The sequence below is a fragment of the Elgaria multicarinata genome, chromosome 13 (assembly GCF_023053635.1).
Source record: "Elgaria multicarinata webbii isolate HBS135686 ecotype San Diego chromosome 13, rElgMul1.1.pri, whole genome shotgun sequence".
Lineage (NCBI taxonomy): Eukaryota > Metazoa > Chordata > Lepidosauria > Squamata > Anguidae > Elgaria > Elgaria multicarinata.
In genome coordinates, this window is record NC_086183.1 from 4,459,559 (window position 1) to 4,473,408 (window position 13,850).

Consider the following 13,850-nt stretch of genomic DNA (forward strand, 5'->3'; position numbering starts at 1 on the left):
CATTGGGCCTATAGGGGAAAAGGTCGCTAGGGGAACTGTGGAGTGGGGAGAGCTAGCAAAACCATGATCCATGTGCCAGTCACTTGGCTGGGGACTGTGCAGCACTGCATGGTGTACTTCCTGCTCCCCACTCCATGGTTACTCTGTTGTCCTCCCACCACTGTGACCATGTAGCCCAGGAACTATTGCAGTTGCAATGGAGTTGCTCAGAACCTGTAACTGGCGCCGGGTCATTTCGAACATTGAGAAATTCTGCGCCGGCTAGAGTGTTGCCAGACAATGCAGCTGCTCTGGGCAGCAGACTCTATGGTCACCGTTTTAACCACTGGAGATCCTGACAGATGACACAGGAAGCCACCTGAGTGTGCTTTAACTCCACTGCAGGGGTGGGTGGGTTACCCAGGGTAGTTTATTAGCCAGCGGTCAGGTTTTTCTCCCCCCACAAGACACGCTAAGCCACTGTGGTTCACTTCCCAACACTAATCATGGTGGCTTAGCATTTCATGTGAACAGGCCCATAAAGCCACATATAGAATTTTCTTTTACTGATCCCATTACAAGAAGGGCTGAATTAAAAACAAACAAGGATGCCCTTAACCCACAGAGTCCAACTGATTAAAACTGGCCCCGACAGATGAATCAACTGATGTTTTATTTGATTAATCTACTGCTTTGATTTAAGCTCAGAGCCCTACTTCTAATGTTCCACAAATCTGGATTGCAGAAATACCATCTAAGTGGGGTTATGAACAGAATTGCTCATTGGCTTGAGAACTGTCTGTAAAGTATTACTTCAACACCCACCTAGGCACGTCACTTCTAGTCCGCTCCAGAGGCCATTTGCCATGCACTCCCGCACACGTGAGCCCACCAAGGTGTACCCGGTATTGCAGGAGAAGATGGCAGTAGCACCGTAGGTGGTTAAGGTCCCAATCCTGTTCCCATTGGATGGCACAGGCAGGTCTCCACAGGAGATGACTGGAGGGGGAAAAGAAAAACACTTCCTAGGGTATCTAGTGAAGCCCAAAACAACTTGGAAGGGAGAAATAAACAACAGTTAGGAACACTGATCACAGAGCAGAGTCCATGGTCTGTATTATTAGAAGCAGAATGAAAGCATCCTGCAAGCAAACTTTGACCATCCAAGGATGCCTTGATTCAATGCTTGCACAAGTTAATTTAATGTACCGCTTCATTAAAACATGGATGCCATATTCTTCCATTCTGCAAGAGAGCACTAAGGCAGCTCATGAACTTTGAAACAACAACCAAAATCAATTTTAAAAACGGAACATGATAAAAACCAGCAAGCCCAAAGGGCAAAAAAATAGCAAGCAGTTATAAAATAACACACACAGTCAGGCATTGAGTTGTTCAGGCACAGGCTCCTGGAAAACTAGTCTGAACTAAAACATGTTTAGTGGTCATCAGAAGGCATATGGAGAGGGGAACTCCAGCACCTGCCTGCCCACCCACCACTGAGAAGGCCCTGTCATTCATGTCCACCAACCTCACCTCAGATGGGGGTAGAACAAGGGACAAGGCTTTCTCTAAGGGCGGAAGTGTGTGGGCACGTTCATAGGGTGTGAGACACTCCTTCAAGTTGTGGTTCACCAAGCTGATTGCAAGCCCTTATCCATGACTGCCTTGGAGAGGCAAGGAGTTATGTACGGACCTTTTGATCACTGGAAATCTTATTCAGTCATTCCTCTGACTTCTCAGATTTCAGCAGGACATTGCTCACACACTTTCAAGGAGATATCAGCAGTCATGAGGGCTAGCAACTTGCTCTTTGAAAACAAAAGCTGAGCTCCACAAGAAGCTGAATTTCCCCATCACCATCATATTCTGTGCTTTTCCTGTTCTCAGCCAGAATTTCAGCGCCAAATCCTACCCTCTGGTTCTTGTATACCCAGGCAGGGAGCACAAACACTGTGCATGCACACATCTCTGTGTGTGCACGTGTATGCGTGTGTGTGTGTGTGTCAGTGAAGGCTGGTGACTTCTGTCAGTGGGGCAGTGAATCTGCTCCGGGTTTCAGTCAATTTTCTCGACATTCTCTATAGAAACGTGCTCCTGCTGCACTTACCTTGTACTGGCTGAAGCTGTCGTATGAATGATTTGTGTCTGTCTAAAAAATGCTTCTAGAACAACTGCAAACACCAGCCCAAAGTTCTTGATTAAATTCTGTTACATGCACTCTACACACTTATGGAATTAGCATGGACGTTCTGCCTCCCTTCTCTTCCAATAGAGTTAAACAGCTGTTTGAAGAAAGAATCCATCTATATTCTCAGTGGTGGGACCCGTATTCTATCACACAAATGCCATATTTAAATTGGTATCCATTATATAAAACAACATTTGATCTGGAACAATATTATGCAAGTATCCACTATCAGAGGTAGTAAGCATATACGCACTAACTGCTGGGGAACATGGGTGGGAGGGTGCTGTTGTACCGTGTCCTGCTTTGTTGGTCCCTGGCTGACAGCTGGTTGGCCACTGTGTGAACAGAGTGCTGGGCTAGATGGACCAGAGTGCTGGGCTGATTTAGCATGACACTTCTCGTGTTCTTAAGTGGCTTTCAGAGTTTTGTGACTCCAGTGTATGCCCTCTGCTTATTTGGATGGGTGGTTTAACAATACCCCAACTCATCAACAATTCTGCATCTGTGAGTCTGGTGAAGCTGAGGATATTGAACACTATTTACTATGCTGCCCCCTGTATTAATCCACAAGGTATAAATTTCTCCATCATACCCACAGCTCTCTGTCAAACAGACCTTTTCTAGATCAGATTTATACATTGCTTGCAGGCAGTGATGTATATATTATGATCCAGGTAGCAAAATTTGCCCTAGCTGCCAGAAAGTAAAAGGCGAAACATCATACTCTACCCTCACATTAATTTATGGAGAAGGGTTGTGTTATTTTTATTGCTGTGTGATATTAACATGCTATTTTAATTAATTTAATTTTATTGCTGTGTGATATTAACATGCTATTTTAATTAATACCCTGGAAGACAGAAACAAACTTCAAAGTGATCTTGATAGGTTGGACTGCTGGGCTGAAAACAACAGAATGAAATTTATTAGGGATAAATGCCAAGTTCTACATCTAGGAAATAGAAACCAAATGCACAGTTACAAGATGGGGGATACTTGGCTCAGCAATACTACAAATGAGAAGGATCTTGGAATTGTAGTAGATCACAAGCTGAATATGAGCCAACAGTGCGATATGGCTGCAAGAAAGGCAAATGCTATTTTGGGCTGCATTAATAGAAGTATAGCTTCCAAATCACATGAGGTACTGGTTCCTCTCTATTCGGCCCTGGTTAGGCCTCATCTAGAGTATTGCGTCCAGTTCTGGGCTCCACAATTCAAGAAGGACGCAGACAAGCTGGAGCGTGTTCAGAGGAGGGCAACCAGGATGATCAGGGGTCTGGAAACAAAGCCCTATGAAGAGAGACTGAAAGAACTGGGCATATTTAGCCTGGAGAAGAGAAGATTGAAGGGAGACATGATAGCACTCTTCAAATACTTAAAAGGTTGTCACACAGAGGAGGGCCAGGATCTCTTCTCGATCCTTCCAGAGTGCAGGACACAGAATAACGGGCTCAAGTTAAAGGAAGCCAGATTCCGGCTGGACATCAGGAAAAAATTCCTGACTGTTAGAGCAGCATGACAATGGAATCAGTTACCTAGGGAGGTTGTGGGCTTTCCAACACTGGAGGCATTCAAGAGGCAGCTGGACAACCATCTGTCAGGGATGCTTTAGGGTGGATTCCTGCATTGAGCAGGGGGTTGGACTCGATGGCCTTGTAGGCCCCTTCCAACTCTCCTATTCTATGATTCTATTGTCTGTGTACTGTTTATACTAGTCTATTTTTTATTGCATTTTAATATTACTGTTCATTTGGAATTGTGGTGATCTATGGCTTTGAACGATAAAGATAAACAAAGATAAGCAAACAAACAGTCGGAAGTCTAAAGGAGCTCTCCATGGTCCGGATCCACCAGCCTGCACTGCAGTCTCCACTGTGCAAATATTCCTGCGTAAAAACTCCATTGCATCTCACGGTTGTCCTCCAAAGTCTAGTGTCTCTTTACCAAGAGTTCTTGCATCCGTAGCTCTGCTGCACTTTGGAAGTAATGGAAATATGTATGTTGCAAAACATACTTAACGTTTTGAATACGGCAGGTTTAGACACACAAGTGAATTGCAGCGTAGCGCTGGAGGGAATAAGAGCACCTTCTCCAGAGTCCAGACCCAAACAACTTGGGAGATGGAGCTGCAGCTGCTCATTAGACGAAGACTCACCTCTCCTTTGGCTCTTCTTCTGCAGGCATTCTCACCATTTAGCGGATGTCTTGCTCATGAAAAGCTTTTAAATTTAGAATGTATTTCTGCTTCAGAGTTCGGCTGGGCTTCATTTATCCTACCAACCTTAGAAATGGCTCAGTTTCCGAAATTTGTTTGAAGAGTGAAGCGGAAAGCCTGTCCACAAAGTCATCCAATGACACAAAACTGGGAAGACTGGAATAGCCAGGCACAAAATGTTCTTGTGAAAAGGGTGAAAAGATCGTTTTCTCTGAAGCCATGTTTTTAAAAAGTGACGGCGGGGTGTATGTGTGGCGGGAAGCAACGGCACCTTTCATGAATGCTGCGCTATAAAACACAACACTTTTGTCAGGATTTACAAGACAACTGTCACAACTTTTTTGCCCTTGTTAGCTTGGTGTGGGTGTGTGACAGACTATTCCCCCCCTCCAATATTTTAGTAAAGCAATTCCATAGATGGCTAAGTTGGGGGTGAGTTTCATGAACAGTTCTGTGGGCGCCTATGGGGCAGTATCTAAATTTAATAAATAAATAAATAATGTATTTTCCCTGTTGTGTAAATGGCGGCCTTAAAGGCCACATTTACATGAGAGTGAAGGTGCATATGCTCCATTCGCACCTTTACGCTTGCGTAAATGAGGCTTGTCCTTCTGCCATTTATGCAATGGTGGGAAGTGTACAATTTCTCGAGTGAGGGTGGATGGCTTCCAACTGCTCAAAAGAAGCTCACTTGGCCTGATGGTGGCATTGGTGGTGGAGCAAGTGTCCGGTGAATTGGATGGGGCGAGTTCGCCCATTCCCATTCAGACTCAGACATGTTTGAATTTGGGGCAGGATCTACACTACTGCTTTATAATAGTTTATAACAGTTTTGACAACTGTTTGGGCCCAGGACACATTGCATATACCATTTTCAAACTGTTCTGAAAGTGTTATATCCTGCTTGGTGTGGATCTGGCCTGGGCCTCCTTTAAGAATTTAAGAGTTACCAGAAACACAGCAAACCGAAGCAAAGGGCGACCCTAAACTCTTAATCATTGCAAAAGGCCTAATGGTAAAGGAAGTCTTAAATCATCTGTTGGAAAGAAAAAAGTCTATTTTAGTCCATTTCTTGGCTTGACTACTGTAATCTTCTCTTGACTGGTCTTCCCCGGCTCACATTCACTCTCTGTTTTCTGTCCAGCACTCCACTGCTGAGGTCATTGACCTGGCCCGCCACTCTGACCATGTCACTCCATTCTTGAAGTCCCTTCACTGGCTCCCTTTCCCCTTTAGGATACAATACAATCTCCTTGTTCAAACATGATTCAGCCCCTTCTTGTCTTTCTGCTCTTATCTCTCATTATATTCCTACCAGGACCTTTGCTCCTCAAAGACCTGCTTCTGACCCACTTGAGGTTTGTCTGTTCTCTCATTCAAATTCGTCCATTTTCTCTAGCTGCTCCATATTCCTGGAACTGTCTTCCAGAGTATCTGTGGACTGCTCCTTCAATCTCGGTTTTTAAGACTCAGTGGAAAACTCTTCTTTTTTCTAAAGCCTTTGGTATCTCTCCTTGAAAACGGAGTTCCAATTTTGTTCCTTCCCCTTTTAAAATATTAAATTGTATTTTTACATTTTTACATCATCAGCCATTTGGGCAGGGGGTTGTTTTATTGTTTTGCTCTTTGTACAGTGCCATGTACATTTGTGGCACAACAACAGCAACAACTGGAGGAAGTTCAACAACCTAGGCACCACTGCTGAGAAGGCCCTGTCTTGCATGTCGATGACAAAACTGAGCAAAAAGGAATGCTGATGAAATGACGGCATTACTCTTCGGACAGCATTATAATGAATGCACAGATGCACTTGTGTGCATAGTTAAGCTGTCAGGGAATCTGAAGGAACAGAACTGTCTCCCAATTTTGTATATACTTTGGTTTTTGGGTGATTGGGTTATGTTCTTCTTGAGGCTGTATTGGTGAGTTTCAAACAAGAGGTCAAAAGTTTAGTTAGATATTTGGCAGGATTAGAGACAGGATATTTGTTTTGGAAGCCAAAGGTTTGCAGCAAACTCAAGAGGAGATTATGGGGTCGGCAGGGTATTCAACAGAAGGTCAGAGTAGAAATTAGAAGAAAAAATTAATTGGATTAAATGAGCCAGAATGTTTGCTCAGGAAGCCAAAGGTTTATAAAAGGCTTAAGTGAATAGTTTAGCTGGATATGGAAGCCAAGATGCCTGCAGAGAAAAAAAAAGTGGGGGAGGTTTGCAGCAAGCAACTGAAGGTCAGAGGAAGAATTTAGAAAAAGGAATTTAGGGCAAAGGTGAATAAGAAATTACTCTCCAGATTGGTTGGAGTTGGGGAAGAAATATCACTAATTTTATGATTTTTTTTTTTAAAAAAACATAACACTGAAAGATGGCCAATGCAACAGCAATTTTAAAAAATGGAATCAAGTAGTTTGGGGAAATTACAGGTCGGTTAGCCCCCTTCTGGAGCCTCCATCGCACACAGAAATGGTGGCTCCAGAAATTGTGTAAATGGGGCCTTTACAGCTGCCATTTACGCAGCTCTGGAAATGTGCAGTTTCCAGACCTTCTATTGTTGTGCACAATGGGGGGCTTCAGATGCGGGCGAGAAGGTGCTGAGAGGTTCCCAAGCCGCAAGGCACTCGAAGAGCAGGCTGGCGAATGCGCCATGGCTCAGTGACCTGGGTGCAGGGGGGCGGGCACAAGAGAGTCCGCCAGACTCCTGGATGTGGTCGGGTGCCTATGACATCCCTCCATGACAACAAACTATGCATGCACAACAGTCTCTCAGAATAAATTCTAAAAATATGAAATGGAAGTACAATGGATCGCTAACTGATCCAAGAACAAGAGCAAGTAATTCAGGAACCCTAAATCTAGGGAGATCTTTGGGTGGGGAGAATTACTCAAGCATGCCAAACAGGTTCTTATAGAATCATAGAACAGCAGAGTTGGAAGGGGCCTACAAGGCCATTGAGTCCACCCCCCTGCTCAATGCAGGAATCCACCCTAAAGCATCCCTGACAGATGCTTGTCCAGCTGCCTCTTGAAGGCCTCTAGTGTGGAAGAACCCACAACCTCCCTAGGTAACTGGTTCCATTCTTCCCATTGCAGGGTGGGTGGGTGGGTGGCAGAAAGATGAGGTGGTCCATTTCTGCTAATTTTCAGTGTATGGGGGAACTTCAGAAAGTGGTGCTTAACTTGATTTTTTTTTTAATAGTCCAAGACTTACAAAGTTAAAAGTCATTTCTCTCTCCCTCCCTCTCCTTCTCTTGTTGAAAGAGCAAGACTTCCCCCCCAGAAGGTGATGGCAGCTGTTGATGTGTCATGCTCTTTATGTCACTGGAACAGTGCTGTTTGGGGGCTGAAATGATCTGTACCATTCATAAACTTTGCAGCAGCAGCAGCCATCATCATCATCACCACCACCACCACCATCATCATCCTAAACACGGGCCATCTTTGGCTCTTTAGCAGCAGCAACATCATGATGGCAGCCAGCTTACTTCTGCAGGTTGGCATGGGCTCTCCTATGCTCCACTTCCCGCTGGCCTGGCACCGGATGACCCGGTGCCCCATGTAGTAGTAGCCAGGGTCACAGATTAGCATCAGCTGGGCGTTGAACTGGTACTGGGTCTCATAGATCAGCCTCCATCTGCCATGCTCCACAGCAATGCTGCCGATGTCAGGGCAGCTGACCGCTGAACACCAGCCATGCCAAGAGAACAAAACAAAAACAACATGTTACCGGTAAGAACATTCGGAGCTATCCATCTGGGTGGAACAGAATATCAACACTACAGCTGAGAATAGCTAGCCAGGTGACCTAGGGGTTGTGTCTACCTTGCATACATGCAGGTTGTAAAGGCCCCATTTATGTAAGATTAAAGGTGTGAACGGACCAGGGTGGGTGGGTTTGCAGCTGCGGCGGGCACTCACTGAGCCATGAGGAAGCTTGTGCAGTGAAGCAGAAGGGGCTTCATGAACATTCGCTCGAGCTGTAGAGTGGCTTAACGTCAATTTGTGGTCAAATCATGCTCATTGTCACACAAGTGTGAAATCTAAAATTAGATATAGGGGCTTTCTCTGTTGTGGTATCCCGCTTGTGGAATACCCTCCCCTTGGAGGCCTGACAGGTGCCAACACTGGCTTCGTTTTGGCTCCAAATTGAAACATGGCTTTTTATCAAAGCCTTCAAGAGCTAAATTCCCCCCTAGTTTTAATTGATTTTAATTGTTTTATTGCTTTAAAAAAAATCCTTCTGGTTTTAATTTGTTAACAGTATAATACATTTTTAACTGTATAAATTATTTATGTTTATATTATTCTGATTTTATCTGTACACTGCCCTGAGATCCCAGTGATAATAGGGCAGGATACAAATGTTTTAATAAATAATAATAATAATAAAAACATCTCGGGAAATGATCGTAATGGCCGCCATCTTGGAAAATGGTGCCCCAAATCCAGTTTTCTCACAATAACTCTATTATTTTTAATCTCATAAAAAAGATGCCCAGTACAAAATTAAGGAGCGTAAAATTTGCTACATATATATCTATCTATATATCTATCTATCTCGATCTTTTCCAGGAGCAACCCTTGTTGAGATATGAAGGTTTTATTCCTACTCACTGGTCTGAGGAGTCCATAAGATGCAACCACCTCACCCTCATTTCCCTCTTGCACTTTGTGTGGCAAGCGCTCAAAAGGGAAACGACCACCAAGAGGGACCCCAGGTGGGCCTGACTTACCCGCGCATGGGAGAGGGTTGTTGCCATTGCTCCACTGCCCGCTTGGCAGGCACTCCGCACTGGAAGCCTCTTGGCCTTGGAGGTGGAAGCCCGGCTTGCACTGGTAGGCCGCTTTGGTGCCCACCGTGTATTCCTTGCCAAAAACGAACCCATTCTTTGGTGCTCTGGGAACTCCGCAGGAAATAGCTGGGAAGAAAATAGGGAGACGTATTATTGCCACAACCTTACATAAGGCACTTGCTTCTCTAATTAGTTTGATCCAGGGTGGACTGAAATGGCTGTCCCCAATCTGACACCTCGTGTACAACTGGTGAATCAGAGGCTGCTATTTTGGGTACCTCTTTAACTGTGGGGGGGAGGGGCTTACAATTGTGATGGGGAGGCATCTTACCCTTTTCTCCTTTTAATTTTTGTCTTTTAAAAAAGAGGTCATCTTCAATGGTCCTTCTCCAGAAGCCCCTGCCAAAGGAAGTGAGGTGGGTGGCTACCAAGAACAGGGCCTTTTCTGCTGTGGCACCCCAGTTGTGAAATGAGCCTCCCAGAGAGGCTCCCCGGGTATTTTTGTGTTGTGCTCTTTCTGGCGACAGGTGAAGACCTTTTTATTTCCCCAGGCATTTTAGTCTTTTAGCTCTGTTGTTTTAAATCAATTACTGTACATTAAATCTCTGTGTTGCTGCTCCGTTTTATTTTTGGCTTGTACTTTTATATTGTAGTTTTAAGCTATTGTATTTTATTATGTTTTTTCTGATTTTAATTGCTGTGAACCACCCAGTGAGCTTTGGCTATTGGGTGGTATAGAATTGTCATAAAAAAATAAACAAACGTTTTAAAGCCTGCATAAAGCCTTTGGCCCCAAGGTCAAATTAATTTCACCACTGGTTGTGGCAGATTATGAAGCTTCCTTACAGTAGAGCCTTCTGAATCTCTCTTTCTCCTCTTTCTGTTACATGCATGCACACAAACACTCTTAATGGTGCCAAAGCCCACCCCCTCCCATTTGACAAAATTGGCATGAGAGCCATTGAAATTTCAGAAGAAATGAAATGGTAGCCAGGATGCAAAGGGCCCTGCGCAAACAGATCCAGTTGGCCGACCCGAGTGTCATCAGTCGCATCCTGGCTTTACGATGATAATTGCGTGTATGTCATCTCAGCCACTAAGGAGCTCAGCAAATCCTCTGGCAAGGCTGGGCGTCTAGACAGCTAGTTGCAATGAATACCAATTTCACACAGCACTCGCGGCAGCAAGCAGAACGTGAGGGGGCTGAAAACCCTCACCCCTTCCAGCTCCAGTCCTACAATCTCTTTAACCTTCAGGTGTTCTCTGATCTAAACAATCGGGAGGGCCTGATAGGCAGCTCACTCACTGCCCCCAAAGCACCTGCCATCTTTTCACATCTATTTTTTTCTCCAAGCCCTCTGGACCTTTGCACACAGGGCCTTTTGCACATGGGGACGTGTTCATGGGGTGCACCCCATCTGTGCAATCCACCCAGCAGCCTATACTGCTCCTAGGGAATTACCTCTAGACCAAACAGGTCAGGAACAACCCTGGTATGCACCAGGGCCAAGCTGATGGTGGCATTTGGCTGTACCTGAATCCAGGCCTGAAGGATTGGTTCTGCAATTTAGCATCCTTAGGCCAGTTGCTGGAGCCAGTTTATCTATTTTGATGGAGGGAGGCTCTTCTGACCTAGATGTAGTTGCATGAGTTCCATTCTGTGTTCTTGCCCTAGTCTTAGGAGTACTTCTGGACCTACGTCTGATCTAGATTCACAGGTTGCATTTGTAGCCACGAGTTTTATTTTTATTTTTAATCAACTTGGAGGTTCATCAGATGAGCATTTTATCGCTCACTTGCTACTGCCCACAGATGTGCATGCATCCTTTAGACCGTGTTGTCTGCCTCCCACGTGCCTCCCACTTCTTACACTCATTTTTCCAGAGCAAAATTTGCTCTGGAAAAATTTTAATTTGACTTTTAATTTGACTTTTTTATATATATAAATGGTATGTGCCGTGATCTCTTGCTGTGTGCAGGAAAAATGGCATGATAAAAATGGCACCTGAATGGGGCCACGTGGTCGTTTACTTCCTCTTTCCCCTCTGGGAGGAAAGAGGAAGTAATGAGGGGCAAAAGCGGGGGCGGAGAAGTAACAGGAAGGAAACTCGATTTCCCCTCGTGTGCTGATGCTCTTAGACTGATCCACCAGCTACGCCCTTTGGAAGGTGGCAAAGCGGAACTCTGGAAGCACCATGGTGAATGTGGCATGGAAAGAACGAGGGAGAATTGCACATCTTTAATTCCTGAATCTTGGGTGTACCCCACCAAGTACCTTTAGGCATAATGTCCTTACTCCATTTCTGATTTCTGCAGATATTTGTGAACTGTAAAATCTACTGCAATGCTTCTATTTGTTTTCTATATTTTATAGTTAAATATATAAACAAAATGAGTTAACTAAATGTTCTCAGTTTGTTATAAACTCCCCCCTCGAGTTGTTACGTTAGTCCAAACATTTTTACAATGTTCTGAAAACCAAATACCAAATCATATTCTTTTCTTCACCTAAACCCCCTCCCCCAGAAAAAACAAAACTAAATAAAAAGGGCACCATTTTACTTGAATGCAACTGTAAAAATGTCGGCCGTCCTCAGTATAATATAATTGGCTATCTGCTCCATGACTGTGACATCCCACATTTTAATTAACCATCTTTTAACAGCTGGCATCTTGCTTCTGTCATCCTGTTGCAGCCTCCAGTTGGAGAATTTCTATTAATCCTATGTCAATATAGAGCCTAGTTAAGCCCTAATGCAGGCCTGCCCAGACCAGATGTAGTTCACCAAAGAGCTCATTTAGCCACTAACGAAGGCCCTGGACTTCCATCCACCTCACTCTTAGCGCAGATGGTCAGGCCGAAAAGGCTTCTGTTGCAAGTTCTTGGATTCAGCAAACGGTCCATCAAACAAGCTGGAGGTGCCTCCTGTGTTCTTCTGCATCAAATGACATCCTGGTGTGCAAAATGTGCAACCCCCACCCCCTACCCCAGCAGCATAGAGTACGATGGGAGTCTTTATTTACAGTCTCACCATGGAACAGAGAAACCTGGTTTTTTTCCAGCATGGTAATAAAATCACCAGCTGCTCTGTGATACCCAGTTGAGAGCTCTGCTCTCCAGGAGTGAAGGAGAGGACGAAAACACATGGGCTATTTGAGGGGAAGGCTGAGTCAATATTGATCTTAGAAAGAGAGCTTGCAGTCTTCAGCAGGGGGGAAACTACTCCTGGAATGGTAGGATTTATCAGCTGTGCAAAGGAAACCAAGCTGGAAACGGGACTTAGATTTGGAATAACCAAGAAGGCATCTGCAAACTCCCCATAACAGAGGAAGGTGTCATTATTACTTAGGACAGCAGCCGAGCCAGGAAGCATTTGGTATCACACTTTGCATGCTTCCTGGCAGTAGCGCATGCTACAGAGAGCATCCATGTGCAGGAGCATCCAGGCCTTAAGGATGAATCCTCGTTTGCTGGCTCTTCCTGTCCCTTGGAGATCCCTGCAGGAGGGTAAGTTTTTGAAATGTCGGGGAGGGCTGGCTAGTGGACAGGTGTCCCCCCTTGGCCCAATTCGAAGGAAGTCTAGGCTTAAACAAATAATTCAGGTTCAATGGGGCCCAAGGAGAACACTCATCACTGAGCTTAACCCCACCTAAATGAAACTTAAGTATAATTAGTCATTTTCTCTAATCCACGCTTTCCCCTTTCCTCCTCTCTCTTTCCAATCAGAACTTGGATTTATGGGGGCTGGGGTGGTGGTGGTGGTGGTTGAAGGACCATGGTTTTATCCATTCAGTACTGACACTGCATGAATTTATATTCTGGTGGCGAGTGGTTTCTCGGATTTTTTTTTCTCTTGGGCTATGTCATATGTAAATATAGCGCCATGAAAACTGATGGTGCTTTATAAATAAATATTAATATTAATATTAATAATAATAATAATAATAATAATAACTACAAATTTTGAGAGAATATATATGTTTGAGTATGCATTATGAGAATATACGCAGAGGTTAATATGGAAACAGATGAGAATTAGAGGTAAAAACATGTGCAGTTCCAGAGAACAATATTTGATACAATTATTACTGGGTTCACCCAAATACTGAAGATCTATCATAAATGGCCTGGTTATTTGTATTCCCAAAGTTCTCACTACTACCGTTGGGGTCACAGTTGCTTCTTGGAAGGGGCAAACCCATGGGAAATCAGGGGGAAACCAGAGAAGTCCCCCAGACCAACTAAGCACTCTGTCTGTTGCCCCATCTGTTTCCCGCGCTCCTGCCACCTCTCCAGTGTCCTCCTTCCCCCCTTTACCTGGGGTTGCGGTATCACTGAGGCATAAAAAGGAGGGCTTCCCTCTTCCCTCTGCCCCTTTCTCTCCCCTCCACCCAGTATCAGAATGCCGGATTGTGATGGATTCTGGGAGGTCGGTTTAAGCCAGCCTTACCCAACATACTGCTCTCTGAATTGATTGGAATACAACTCCCACCATCCCCAGCCACCGTGGCCAATGGCAGTTGCTACAGCCCTTAAACAAACCACAACTCCCCAGTCCACCATGATGCGTCACGCTTCCCTTAGCTCTGCATTTATATGGCAAATAAGTGTTCATGACAACAGCACAACAGCCAATGTGCATTTTTCAGACTAGTATTTGCCTAGCAGTAATGAA

General features: G+C 44.6%; 1 protein-coding gene across 1 annotated transcript in view; it reads right to left on the reverse strand.

Annotated features, from left to right (window-relative positions):
- CSMD2 (CUB and Sushi multiple domains 2) overlaps positions 1-13,850 on the reverse strand; it is a 784,677-nt gene that overhangs the window by 58,997 nt on the left and 711,830 nt on the right. Inside the window, exons 50-52 of the mRNA XM_063140724.1 lie at positions 9,115-9,300; positions 7,867-8,061; positions 805-978 (exon numbers count right to left, since the gene is read on the reverse strand). Of these exons, the coding sequence (XP_062996794.1) occupies positions 805-978; positions 7,867-8,061; positions 9,115-9,300 (555 nt within the window). The remainder of the gene's footprint in view (positions 1-804; positions 979-7,866; positions 8,062-9,114; positions 9,301-13,850) is intronic.